The 12316-nt window shown below is 58.2% G+C and overlaps 2 protein-coding genes across 4 annotated transcripts; both read left to right on the forward strand.

The window, feature by feature from the left end:
* On the forward strand, nt 1–4724 carry TTC36 (tetratricopeptide repeat domain 36). Its single transcript, XM_075547835.1, has 3 exons — nt 1–124; nt 1620–1808; nt 4462–4724. Exons 1-3 carry the CDS (start codon nt 1–3, stop codon nt 4722–4724), a joined length of 576 nt encoding a protein of 191 aa, XP_075403950.1.
* A 250-nt stretch (nt 4725–4974) lies between these two features.
* Nucleotides 4975–9252, forward strand: TMEM25 (transmembrane protein 25). 3 transcript variants are annotated; one of them, XM_075546669.1, is made up of 9 exons: nt 4975–5023; nt 5402–5573; nt 5773–6084; nt 6567–6857; nt 7050–7181; nt 7480–7510; nt 7662–7762; nt 7886–7972; nt 8100–9251. In XM_075546669.1, exons 2-9 carry the CDS (start codon nt 5504–5506, stop codon nt 8171–8173), a joined length of 1098 nt encoding a protein of 365 aa, XP_075402784.1. In that variant the 5' UTR covers nt 4975–5023; nt 5402–5503; the 3' UTR covers nt 8174–9251. The 3 variants fall into 3 exon arrangements, with proteins under 3 accessions (XP_075402784.1, XP_075402783.1, XP_075402785.1); XM_075546668.1 differs by having other exon boundaries at nt 5023–5136; XM_075546670.1 differs by lacking the exons at nt 4975–5023; nt 5773–6084 and having other exon boundaries at nt 5268–5573; nt 8100–9252.
* The last annotated feature ends 3064 nt before the right edge of the window (nt 9253–12316 follow it).

Raw genomic sequence — 12316 nt, forward strand, 5'->3', positions numbered from 1 at the left:
ATGAGCACCCCAGGGACCCCAAATGATCAGGCAGTGTTGCAGGCCATCTTCAACCCGGACACCCCATTTGGAGACGTTGCTGGGTTGGACACGGGAAAGGACACAGAGGAAGAAGCGGATGAAGGTGAGCACCTGACCTTGGAGTGTGGCTCAGAAGCTGGCCACCTTGCCTCCCCGGGGTGACAGAGGGAAGTGGTTTTATAAGCTTTATTGGTCCTTGACCCCAGGATTATGACTCAGCTTGAAATCAACAAAGGTGGTTTAACTGAGTCACTGATTGGCCTGAGAGGAGTCGCTGAGAGGAGACTAGGGTTGGTCTCAGCCTCAGCCGCCGCAGCTCCGACAGGACTTCACCGTGTAACGTACCCCGAGGTCCAAGTTAAACTTTGCTCCAAGTGCGCTGGGTCAGGAGGGGTTGTTAAACTCCCTGTCTGTCACCTGTCACACCAGAGACTCCCACCCAGCACAAGCTGGGAGACGGGCAGGGTGAGCGCTGGCTCAGATGAGTGCTCCCAGGGTAAGCCAGCGGGGGCCTTGGTAGCATGGTGGCCTCCCTGTTGGGCTGCTGGCTGAGCGCAAGGTCAGCAGTTTGAACCATCAGCCACCTTGCAGTCGGAAGATGCTTTCTACTTGGGGCAGGACCACCTTGGACACCCACGGGGGCAGTTCTCTGTTCTATAAGGGGCACTGTGAGTCGGAATCGACTCGATGGAGGTGGGGTCTTACAGTTTGGTCTCAAACAGACTTCAGGAGTTTCGGTTTAAGGTTTAAAGATCTCAGGGCAGCGGTTTCAAGGGTTCATCCGGCCCCAATGGTTCTAAGACAGCAGTTCTCAACCTGTGGGTCTCGACCCCTTTGGGAGTCAAACGACCCTTTCCCAGAGGTCGCCCGATTCCTAACTAGCAAAATGACAGTGATGAAGTAGCAACGAAAATCATTTTACGGTTGGGGGGGGTCACCACGATATGAGGAACTGTCCGAAAGGGTCGAGGCTTGAGGAGGGCTGCGAACCACTGCTCTAAAAGGTCTGGATACCGTGAGCATTTTCAATTCTGTTCTGTATTTCTCTTCCTGTTGATCTGAATTCTCGTAACCTCAGCTCAAACCACTCAATAACGGTAGCGGGACACCACCCCGTTCTTCTGGGCTCGCAGCAGAGGAGGCAGTACATCCCAGTGGGTTTTATTTGCTTGAAGCAACAGGAAGATGACCTTGAACCTAGATGGCGTATTCAGACTATGCAGGGGTTGGCTGGCTGAGTGGCTGAGAGTGCGGATGACAGTGTCACAGCAGAGTTGGGAACCGAGGACTTTGGACAAGGATTTAGTGGGTAGACAGGGATGAGCAGAGTAGGTGCAAAGAGTGGTGTATCCTTGGGAACTGAAGGGATGTCTGTCCTGACTGGAACTGGAAGTGATGTAGAAGGCTGAGGAAGGGTGGGGGAAGAGCACTGGAGCAGAGTCTGGACCAGCCAAGGGCTCCTCAGCACAGCACGTAGACAGTGCCAGCTCACAACCTGGATGACTTGAGCTCCCCTTCCACAAACACTGCCTCGAGGTGGTTTCTCGTCCTCGCTCCTAACCCCACACTGTCCCTTCCCGGACCCCTCCCTGGCACAGACGCAATTTTCCCTGGAGAACAGCTGGCACAGTGCAAGGCCCTGGAGCTCCAGGGGGTCACGGCAGCAGAGGCTGGGGACCTCAGCACAGCCCTGGAGAGGTTTGGCCAAGCCATCTGCCTGCTGCCGGAGCGGGCCTCAGCCTACAACAACAGAGCCCAGGCCCGGAGACTCCAGGGAGACGTGGCAGGTGAGGAGACACCTGGAGCCTCAGCAAAGGGCGGGAGCACAGGCCGGAGGATGTGATTGGGCCACAGGGGTGGGGGTGGGGCGCCACGAAAACCAGCCGGAGTCTGTGTGGTCATGTATGAAACAGGAGATCCGGAACAAGGCATGTTAGCCTTACGGGACTTTTGTGAAAGGTTAAAGTCCACTGCCACTGAGTCCTTTTTGCTGCTAGTCTCCTCCTGAAGGTGCCCTGACAGCAGAGTGGTTACGAGGTGGGCTGCTAACGACAGGGCCAGCAGTTCGAAACCACCAGTCCTCCAAGGAGAAAGATAAGGCTTTCCACTCTGTAAAGAGTTAGTCTCAGGATCCCACAGAGGCAGTTCTCTGTCCAATAGGGTTGCTATGAATCAGAATTGACTATGTGTTTGTTTAATTGATAGCTAGCATTTATACAGTAGTTACTATGTGTTATTACAGGTGTGTTTGCTGTGTGTAACTCAGTCCTCACAACAACCTTTAAAGGCATGTGCCATTATTACTCCCATTTTACAGATGAGAAAATAGAGGTGAGTAGCTTGCCCACTATCACACAGCAAAACATAGACGCGCTGAGATCTGAAGCCAGGCGGCAGGGGCTGCAGAATGTATGCTTCCAACCCCCACACGACTGGCTCCTCCAGGAGCTCCTGTCTAGGAGGTGGGGCTGAGCCAGCCTGACCATCCAATCCTAGCACAGCATGATGCCTCAGCGGGGCATGTGCGCCTGTAGGGCACCGACAGGGGCTCGAGGAAAGATGGGAGTAGGAGCGGGTACAGCTGCCCAACCCAGTGTGGAGAAGCTGGCTGGGGCAGGGGATGGTCAAAGGGGGAGGTACAGCCTAACCTGGAGCTGTGGGCAGAGGCCACAGACAGGCATGTCAGGCCGAGGTCAGGCGGAATCTTAGACATCAGGAATCACCAGTTTAAACTGGGGAATGACTGGATCACAGTTGGTGCACTCAGGTCACTGGCTGGTGTGAGGAGAAGGGGACACAGGCAGCCATGCTGGAGGCCAGAGCTGTGCATGGAGGTCTGTTACTGTTGGCGGAGGTGGTGCTGCGCTGGCACCCTCAATGCCGCGGCCTGCAGGCTGGTCTGGGATCCAAGAGGAGCCCTTTTCCAGGTTTGCCCCAGGGGTGGCCAGAGACCAATGGGGCTCGCCTGCAAGTCAAAACCCAAGTGGGGCACTGGCAGATCCACCTGGAGAGGCCTCCCATTACCCGCACCAGGGTTTCCCAGCCGCTGGGGGACCAAGCCCCACATGCACAGGCAGGACAGGAAATGTAGTCATGCTCCGGGCGGGTGCTGGAGCACTCTTTAGAAGACCAAAGGGTGGGTAAATTGAGGCAGAGCCCAGCAGCCTGTCACCCTGCCATGCTGTCTTCAGAGACCTGAGACCCAAAGCTGCTACTTTATGTAACGTAACAAAATTACAAAATCGTTTAGCTCCCACATTAAAGAACAGAAGAGGGACACAGGTGAGAGATGCTAACCGTAGGAGAAAATCCCTTAAAAGGGAAAGAATGAGAAATCGCTTTATCATCAACTGTCATTTTTCATGGCTCTGAATTTAGATGCTGTGACCTGGCACAGGTGGGTGCTACATTACTCCTCTATGAAGTAAACTGCCCGCGATTGGCCAAAATCCTCCCCAGAATCTGTGTTAGAGGGTGCGGTTGCTATGAAGCTGATTTCCACTACAGCTACCCCACTTGGCGAAGTGTAACTTTCCCCCCCCCCCCCCCGCAGGGTTTTCTAGGAGGCACTTGGGGAGGAGGGGGCGGTAAGGCCTTTTCTCCCACAGAGCAGCTAGGGACAGCTTCCAACCACCTTTTTTGGGTTCGCAGCTAAGTGCTTAAGCATTGTGCCACGGGGCAAAAACAGATTTACAGCCCTGCAGTGCTGTAGGGAGTGGTAAAACGGGCTCCTTGGGGTTTCAGAGACTAAACCTTTAGGGGGGCAGACTGGCCTCATCTTTCTCCTGATTCAGGTCCTTGCTAGTTAGTAGCCCAACTTGTCACCCATTCACCGGGGCTTTTCGGTTGCTACCCAAGCCAAAGGGTCCGCCGCGGAGTCAGCTGCTACCCGATAGGGTGGATAGAACTGGCCCCTTTGAGTTTCTGAGACTCAAATATTTGCAGGAGTGGACGGTCTCATCTTTCTCCGGCATAACTGGCTGGTGGGCTTGACCACTGACTTTGATGTTGGCTCAATTTGTCACCCCACCACCAAACCAGACCTCCTTTTGGTTACTGGTCACTGCCATGGGCGGATTCTGACTCATAGCGACCCTATGGGTCTGGGTGGAGCTGCCCCTGAGGGTTTCCTAGCCTAACTCCACGAAAGCAGAAGCTCTTCTCTTTCTCCCACTCTGCGCCTGGTGGTTTCAAGCTTCCAATCTGGCAGCCTGGGAATTTCTAACTCCCTAGGGATCCCCTTCCATTACTAAGTGGTGGGAAAATATTAAGAGCCAGGAAGAACCTGGACTTGGGGCTCTCTCGGCTCTACCCATAACAGGCTGCGCAGGTCGGCGCAACCAGGGTCTCCCTGGGTGCAGGAGGACCCCCGGTCTAGAGCGCGCACGTGGGCCGGCAGGTGCGGAGGGCCCGGCCTAACCCCGCCCGTCTGGCCCGCAGGCGCCCTGGAGGACCTGGAGCGCGCCGTGACGCTGAGCGGCGGCCGGGGTCGCGCCGCCCGCCAGGGCTTCGTGCAGCGGGGGCTCCTGGCGCGGCTGCAGGGCCGGGACGACGACGCCCGCGGGGACTTCGAGCGGGCGGCGCGGCTGGGCAGCCCTTTCGCGCGGCGCCAGCTGGTGCTGCTCAACCCCTACGCCGCGCTGTGCAACCGCATGCTGGCCGACATGATGGGGCAGCTGCGCGGCACCCGCAACGGGCGCTGAGCGCCAGGGGCCCGGCGGGCGCGGGGCGGGCGGGGGGGGGGACCCCGAACCAATAAAGCTGCAGGCGCCTCGCCTCTCCGACTCCGCCTGTTTCTACGCCCGGTCCCCGCGCCGACCGAGCAGGGACGCGGGGGGGGGGGTAGGGAGGCGCGGGCGCGGGCTCCCTCCCCCCGGCCTTGGGGGCGGGCCCGGCGGCGCGCGGCTCGGGCATTGATTGCGCCCGCCTGGCGCGGCCCTGCAGCGGACTGCGGCGCTCATCAGACCTGAGCAGTTGCTCGGGCTGCTCGCGGAGGAGCCAGGTGAGCCGGCCCCGCTGCTGGGGGCGGGGCTGGACCACGGATGCTGCGCTCGCTGCGGCAGCCCGCGAGGATGACCTAGAGGACTGGGGCCGGGGGCTGGTGGCCGCCGGGAGGTGGGATGGGTTGGAGAGAGGCCGGGCTCGGGCGGAGCATGGTACCTGGGGGCTGTCGCCGTTTGGGTCCGGGCTGGGGGCGGGCTGCACGGTTGCTTGGTCGGTCTCTCTGGTTTGTGCCCGTTTGTGCCCCCGGGACTCGGGGCGCTGCTCGGCGCCCCCGCGCGTGCAGCTGGGTGGATGTTTACGTGTGGGCTTGCCTCTCCGTGCGCCCCTGTCTCTGCGGGGCGTTTCCAGGCACGCTCTCTTGTGTTTCTGAGAGTAGAAGCCTGGCGGCGAAGTCCCGGAGGGCTGCCTGCTCTCACCCGCACGAACACCAAGGGCCGCCCTCTTCTCTCAGCAGCCTGGGGCCCAGGCCAGGGTCACCATGGCACTGCCTCCAGCCGCTGCGACCCTCCCGAACACCCTGCTGCTCCTGCCGGCCCTTCTGAGCTCAGGTACACCCCTCTTCCTCCCGAGACCATGCGCCCTGTCGCCCGTCTTGCCGGCCTTTTCTGGGAGGTATCCACCCCAGGCTCCAGAACCATGTCTCCCCCCCTCATCCCCTCCAAGGTCCTTCTTCCACTTGGCCTGCTGTCTCAGTATTGTGACCAACCTTCCCCCAGCCCACCCCAGAGACACCCTGCTGTGTTCCAGGATGGGGGGAGCTGGAGCCACAAATTGATGGGCATACCTGGGCTGAGCGCTCACTAAGGGAGAAAGAGCGTCACGCTTTCACCTGCCGGGTGGCCAGGGGGCCTGGTGCCCCCCGCCTGGCCTGGTACCTGGATGGACAACTGCAGGAGGCCAGCACCTCCAGACTGCTGAGCGCAGGCGGGGAGGCCTTCTCCGGAGGCACCAGCACCTTCACTGTCACTGCCCAGCGGGCCCAGAGGGAGCTCAACTGTTCCTTGAAGGACCTAGGCACTGGCCGGTCAGCCAACGCCTCCGTCATTCTCAATGTGCAATGTGAGTGCTCTGCCCAGGGGCCCCAGGGACCACTGGGCAAGTGGCTGGGCAGGAGCTTTCACACACAGGGGGTGCATAGAGCACACTGGGCCTGGCACTTTGAGCACTTTGCACACTTTGCAAATCTGTATTGTCGCAAGCCTTCTCAATCACCCTCTGCGGTCCTGCCTGCTCTCCGTCTCTTCTTGCAAAGGAGAAAAGGGAGGCGCTTGGAGATTAAGCAACCTGCCTGCCCTCGTGAGGTCACCCATGCAGCTGGAGAGTAGCAGAGTCAGGACTCAGGCACGCCTGCTGGCTCTGGGGTCTCTGTAATTTCGGCCTCTGTGCAGTGCTGCCTTGCCATAAACCCAGATATCCCAGTTCCCAGTGCCCTCTGAGGAGAGGTCCGGGCCCCAGGGGCGCTGTGGGCTTGAGGCAGAAGGGCAGTCCAGTCCTATGTGAGGAACTGTGACGGAAGCATGTTGACCTTTGCTTTGTCCCAGTTAAACCGGAGATTGCCCAGGTCGGGGCCAGGTACCAGGAAGCTCAGGACCCAGGCCTTCTGGTTGTCCTTTTCGCCTTGGTGCGTGCCAACCCTCCTGCCAATGTTACCTGGATCGACCAGGACGGGCCAGTGACTGTCAACACCTCTGACTTCCTGGTGCTGGATGCCCAGAACTACCCGTGGCTCACCAACCACACGGTGCAGCTGCAGCTCCGCAGTCTTCCACACAACCTCTCGGTGGTGGCCACCAACGATGTGGGTGTCACCAGCGCCTCCCTTCCAGCCCCAGGTGAGCACTGCCAGCCACTGGCAGAGCCAGGGCAAAGGCAGGGGCTGGGAGCACTCTAAGAAATGGGAAGGGGCTGCCACATTAGTGAGTCTTGGATAGATGAGCTGTCCACTGCCACCTTGGAGGGTGACAGTGGCATCTTGGGAGTGGTGGCACTCTCTGCTTGGGATCTAACTGAGGGTTGGCCTGCAGGGCTCCTGGCCACTCGGGTGGAAGTGCCTCTGCTAGGCATCGTGGTGGCTGCAGGGCTGGCCCTGGGCACCCTGGTGGGGTTCAGCACCTTGGTGGCCTGCCTGGTCTGTCGGAAAGAGAAGAAAACCAAAGGTAGGGCCAGGGGTGCCTGAGGGCAGAGGGTGGCAGCATGACAAGGGCTTGGCAATGGGGTCAGTGGTGGGCTGGGCCAAGTTGCAGAAGGCATCCAGATTGGACCTGGGGGGGTGGGGGTGGGACTGGTGTGCCCGCCATTAGCAGGGGCAGGCAGTGGAGAGCCAGTCTCTGGTCTCACGGTTAGAGCTGACGGGCAGACCCTTGCCCTCTGAGGGCTCTGGGTCAGAGAGGGCGTGGGTGAGGTCAGAGTGGTTGGGGAGGTTGCGGGTCAGTGGCGTGGTTACTCTTTCCTCAGGCCCCTCCCGGCGACCATCTTTGATCTCCAGGTAAGTCCCTGAGACCTGATGGCTGAGCAGAACTGAAGTGGCAGGCCCCACGGGGAGCTGGGGCTTCTGGGAGGTCTGGAGCGTGTCCTGAAGAGGGAGTTGCCCCTGCCAGTGGCTGCCAGGGCATCGTCCAGCCTCTGTCTGCCCGCAGCGACTCTAACAACCTGAAGGTCAACAATGTGCGCCTGCCGAGGGAGAACATGTCCCTCCCGTCCAACCTGCAGCTCAACGACCTCACTTCGGATTCCAGAGGTATCTTCACTCTGGGGACCCTGCCAGGTGTCCCTGCTCTGGGGACGCTGCTTCGAGGAAAGGGAGCTGCAAGGAGCCATCCGGTCACTCCTCGTCCTGCCATCACCCCTTTTTCCCCAACAGGGAAACCAGCAGAGTGGCAGATGGCTCCAAACAACAGCCGCCCAGAGCTGCTGGAACCGGAGCCCGGCGGCCTTCTCACCAGCCGAGGTACTGGGAAAGGCCTGCCACCCTTCTGGGCTCCCCAGCAAGGCCTCTGAGTTCCCAGGGGAGGGAGGGGTCCCAAACTTCCAAGGACTGAGGGTCACTGAGGTTCTGGGCATCTCTGCCTCCACAGGCTTCATCCGGCTCCCGATGCTGGGCTACATCTACCGGGTGTCCAGTGTGAGCAGTGACGAGATCTGGCTGTGAGCGGATGGGCAGGCATCAGGGCCCTCTTGGCCCCCAGCACCCTCCCTCTCTGTCTCCAGGGTACCCTCTGCATGGCCTTGTTGCCCCTGGGGCTTGCCTCCCTGGCTGGGACGCCCTCTGTGTCAGCCCAGAGCGAGCTTCCCTGGACTCAGACCCTCTGGGACACAGGTGTCCTTTGTGAGCCAGGTCGGCCTTTGAAGCGTGTGCCCTGGCATGCAGAGCTCAGCATCACCCAGTATCTATGTGTGGCAGAGCCTTGTTGCCTTGGGCCTGCTCTGTGCCCCTTGTCTCGTAGGCACAGGACATGCTTAGTCGGGGACAGGGCAGGCCCCACACGCGTGGATTTCCTCCCCTTGCTACGCAGCTTCCTTCCCTCAGGGAAAACACCGGGCCCTGCTAGCTGTAGAATGACTGCTGTTTGCACAGGAGCCAAGCCCTGGCCAGGGGCACTGGCCACGCACAAGCTAGTCCCTTTTGCTGCATACCTCTCTGCCTCCTCCTCCTCCTGGGCATCGTAGATGATATACTGGACCTTCTCCACCTCATCACCGGACACCCCAGGACCTGGGGTGAGCACACGTCCGGGAGGAGAAGCAGGCAGTCTGGGGGTACCCAGCCTGGGGCTCTGCCTCCGTTTCTTGCAGTACTAGCACTTTAAGCACATCCCCTGGGGAGGGAGTGACAAGGACCCCAGCACCCTCTTTGTGACATCCCCAAGTCTGACCTTCTGATGATTCACTGTGAGTTCCCTGAGCCCTCAGGTCGTTGGCTCCCCTCTTAACACATCCCCCTCCCACAGGGCTCCAGCCCTGACCACCCCTTACCTGCCCCACGCTCTGTGTTCTAGAGGTGGTGTTGGGGGGCACAGTGTGCCCAGGGGGTGTGGAGAAAAGGGGGAGTCCATGTACTCCCAAAGGGCTTTAAAAGGAACCATGCACATGACTGCAGATTAGCACAAGGCCAGGTGCGATTTCCCCTACTGATAACCTGTCTGGCAATTTCCTCATGTTACCTGCCTCAGACCGTGCAGTGCACACGGGAACATCAATAAATCCACTGCCTGGACTCCGCCACTCGGCTCTGTTCCTTCAAAGAGGGTAGTCAGTGCAGAGCGCAGGGACAGCAGGCCCTGTGGAAGAAGGCATGACTTCTTTTTAAAAGTAAACGACACGATTTCTTAGGCAGCCCTATGCCCCGTGTGGGCATGCCAGTACACACTCAGCCTGCCCGCTTGCCCTGCCGGGGACAGAGGCTGACCATCCGTCGTCATCCCTCATGGGCACTTGCTTGCTCAATTCCTTCTCTCAAATTTCTCTCAAAAAAGAGATCACTTTCGATACACTAACACTGCCTCGTTAGTATGAGAAAGAAAAGCCCATCCGCAGCTGGGATGGAGAGCAAGGTGCAGGGGGACCGTATTACACCATGTCTGCAGGACATTGGAGGGACGAGAAGGACAAACGGGATGCGTTTTTTAGGCCTGCCCTGGGAGGGACTACTTTTGTACGGCATTTCCCACCATGGCCTTATAACTACCCCCAAATTACTAGGTCGGACTGTGAAAATGAGGGGTTGTGGCCCCCAATGGAGCTGAACGTCAGTCAGGTGTACAGCACCTTGGAGGGGGTTAGGTGCCAGTGCCATCAGGCTGGTCCCGCTGCACCCAGCCATTGAGTTTGAGCCACTGTGTCCGGCCATCTAGTCAAGAGCCTTCCTCTTCCTGCTGCCCTCTACTACGCAGGACGTCCTCCCCCAGGGACGAGACTCCCCTGACATACGTCCAAAGTACATGGAGCGAAGTCTGTGACAGCGTGGGCATGGGGCCTGGCCCACTCTGATAGCTGCTTTGGGACTCACTGTCCCACCTGACCTCTGCTTATCGTCCAGCCGCTCGCTGCAGGGTGGTGTCTTTCCTAGCCCAGGTGTCTCCCGGGGTCATCCCAGATGGGAGGAAATCAGTGTGTGTCCCCAGGCACTCTGGGTGCAGGGCAGGGGCTTGCCCACCCTACAGCTGTGCTATGGAAGTGTCCATGATGCTCTAGCAGCAGCAAGCCAGATGCCAGAGAACCGGTCCCGCCACGTGGCCACCCCGGGGCAGTGCGGAGGGTGGTGCAGGACTGCTCAGTGTGCGGTCTGATTCTGCTCGGGCAGAGCCAACCTGGTGACACCTAGCAACAAGGACACAATGGCCCCTCCATGTCGAGGACACTGCATCTCGGGACTGTGCACCAGGCCTTTCCCCCAAAGTGTCACTGAACCCCGTCTGGACCGCTCAGAGGCCCCTCATCTGTCACTCTCGGATCCCGGAACTCCTTGTCGCTTCCTCATCACACAAGTGTAAAGCCACCGTGTAATGTGTACCGCCCGGGCCGTCTCTGCATCCTGCTGCCTTCCAGGAAGCACGGGGCTCCTCCGTTCACTCTCAGCTCACCCCCACCCCCCACCCCCAGTCCTACCTGGATGCCTTCTCAGAGACTCACCAGCCTCTAAGCTCCCAGTGTACCCTCTCCTTCACAACTGACCTGAGAAAGAAAGCTGTAGCTCATTTACCTCCTCTTATAAGTGACCAAAAAAAGCAAGACAGTACACCGAGAATGGCTTTAGGTCAAGTTTAAAAGCAGGCCAAAGTGAACTAGCTTATTAAGGAGTGTAAGTACGTCTTACTGAGGAAGAAAGAAGAGGGCGTTTGGGCTGCCCTGGGACAGACACTGCTGTCCTCACATCTGGAATGACCCCCGGTAGACACCATGGCTGGGAACAGGCGCCACCCAGCGGTGCTCTTATGCAAAGGCAGGCCACGGGTGGAGGTAATGGCTCTTCCTCCCAGGCTGGGAGTTCGGGCCGGGAGGCCAGGAAAGAGCCTTGGCCTGAATGGTGGGTGTGCGCTAGTACTTTAGACTTAGGATCACTAACCTGGGTTCAGGTTTCCAAATTGAAAACCCCTGTGGGCTTCCTGAGCCCTTCCTTAGGACCTTTCTTCCCATCTGCAAACCTGACTAATGTTTGCTCTATGCCTAGGCCTCTGCGAGGGCGTGACAATGGGCCTTTTCCTACGTGGTATGGGGGCAGGTTGGGATGACACAGACGGGCAGAGAGCTCATCTTAACTTCCCTGCATTTTTTGTTTGTTTTAAAATCATTTTATTGGGGGCTCATACAACTCTTATCGCAATCCATACATGCATCCATTGTGTCAAGCACATTTGTACATTTGTTGCCACCATCATTCTCAAAACATCTGCTTTCTACTTCAGCCCTTGGTATCAGCTCCCCCTCCCTCCGCATTGTTTTTCATGTAATTATTTTTCCATTCCTTTTTCTTGGTTCTCTCGAGACGTTTGCTGACAGAAGAGGGCACTTCCTGAGTCGAGCCTGGACTTTCTCCTGTTTTCTGCGCCCCACTTGCACTTTCTAGCAAATGTTTCTCTGCGTTAACCCTTCTTGCCATGGTGCTCGTTTTTGGAGTCCTGGGTGGCACAGATGATTACACACCGCTACTGGCTGAAAGGTTGGCAATTCAAACCCACCCACAGGCGCCTTGGAAGGCGGGTTTGCTCACCTGCTTTTCAAAGTTCACAGCCTTGAAAATCCCATGGACAGCCATTCCACTTTGGCACACCTGGCTTGGCCACAAGTGAGACTTCACTTGACACCAGTATCATTTTGAATTTCATGAATTTCCCTCGTCTCTGCATGTTCCTCTAAAACAGTGGTTCTCCCCCTTCTCATGCTGCAACCCTTTCATACAGGTCCTCATGGGGTGGTGACTCCCAACCAATAACATTTTTGTTGCTATTTCATCAGTCATTTTGCTACTGTGATGAATCGGGCGACCCCCTGTGGAAGGGTCATTCAACCCCAAAGGGGACACAACCCACCGGTTGAGAACTGCTGCTCTGGACAGTCCCTGGTTCCCATTTCGTGGGTGCGAGCTTCCTCTCTGAGACGAAGGTTCTCACACTGAAAGAATCTGGTCAACCCCTGCGGCTGATCCCCCGAGACTAATTTAGTGTGGAGTGCAGTTTAGTGAGGAGCTTTTGAAAAAGTACTCCAGGGATTCGAACGTGCGGCCAAATTTGAGAGATGCTGCTCTACAAGTATGGCTGAGCTTGGTGTTGCCTGCTCTGCTTCTGAGCCTTGTCGT

Source organism: Tenrec ecaudatus, chromosome 4 (assembly GCF_050624435.1).
Source record: "Tenrec ecaudatus isolate mTenEca1 chromosome 4, mTenEca1.hap1, whole genome shotgun sequence".
Lineage (NCBI taxonomy): Eukaryota > Metazoa > Chordata > Mammalia > Afrosoricida > Tenrecidae > Tenrec > Tenrec ecaudatus.

What these genes read in the sequence shown, in the direction of transcription:
- TMEM25 (XM_075546669.1), top strand. Translation starts at nt 5,504, where the DNA reads ATGGCACTGCCTCCAGCCGCTGCGACCCTCCCGAACACCCTGCTGCTC. An exon ending in GAAAGAGAAGAAAACCAAAG is followed by an intron (nt 7,182 to 7,479) that starts GTAGGGCCAGGG and finishes CTCTTTCCTCAG; the next exon opens with GCCCCTCCCGGCGACCATCT. An exon ending in CCTCACTTCGGATTCCAGAG is followed by an intron (nt 7,763 to 7,885) that starts GTATCTTCACTC and finishes TTTCCCCAACAG; the next exon opens with GGAAACCAGCAGAGTGGCAG.
- TTC36 (XM_075547835.1), top strand. Translation starts at nt 1, where the DNA reads ATGAGCACCCCAGGGACCCCAAATGATCAGGCAGTGTTGCAGGCCATC. An exon ending in AGAGGAAGAAGCGGATGAAG is followed by an intron (nt 125 to 1,619) that starts GTGAGCACCTGA and finishes TCCCTGGCACAG; the next exon opens with ACGCAATTTTCCCTGGAGAA. An exon ending in ACTCCAGGGAGACGTGGCAG is followed by an intron (nt 1,809 to 4,461) that starts GTGAGGAGACAC and finishes TCTGGCCCGCAG; the next exon opens with GCGCCCTGGAGGACCTGGAG.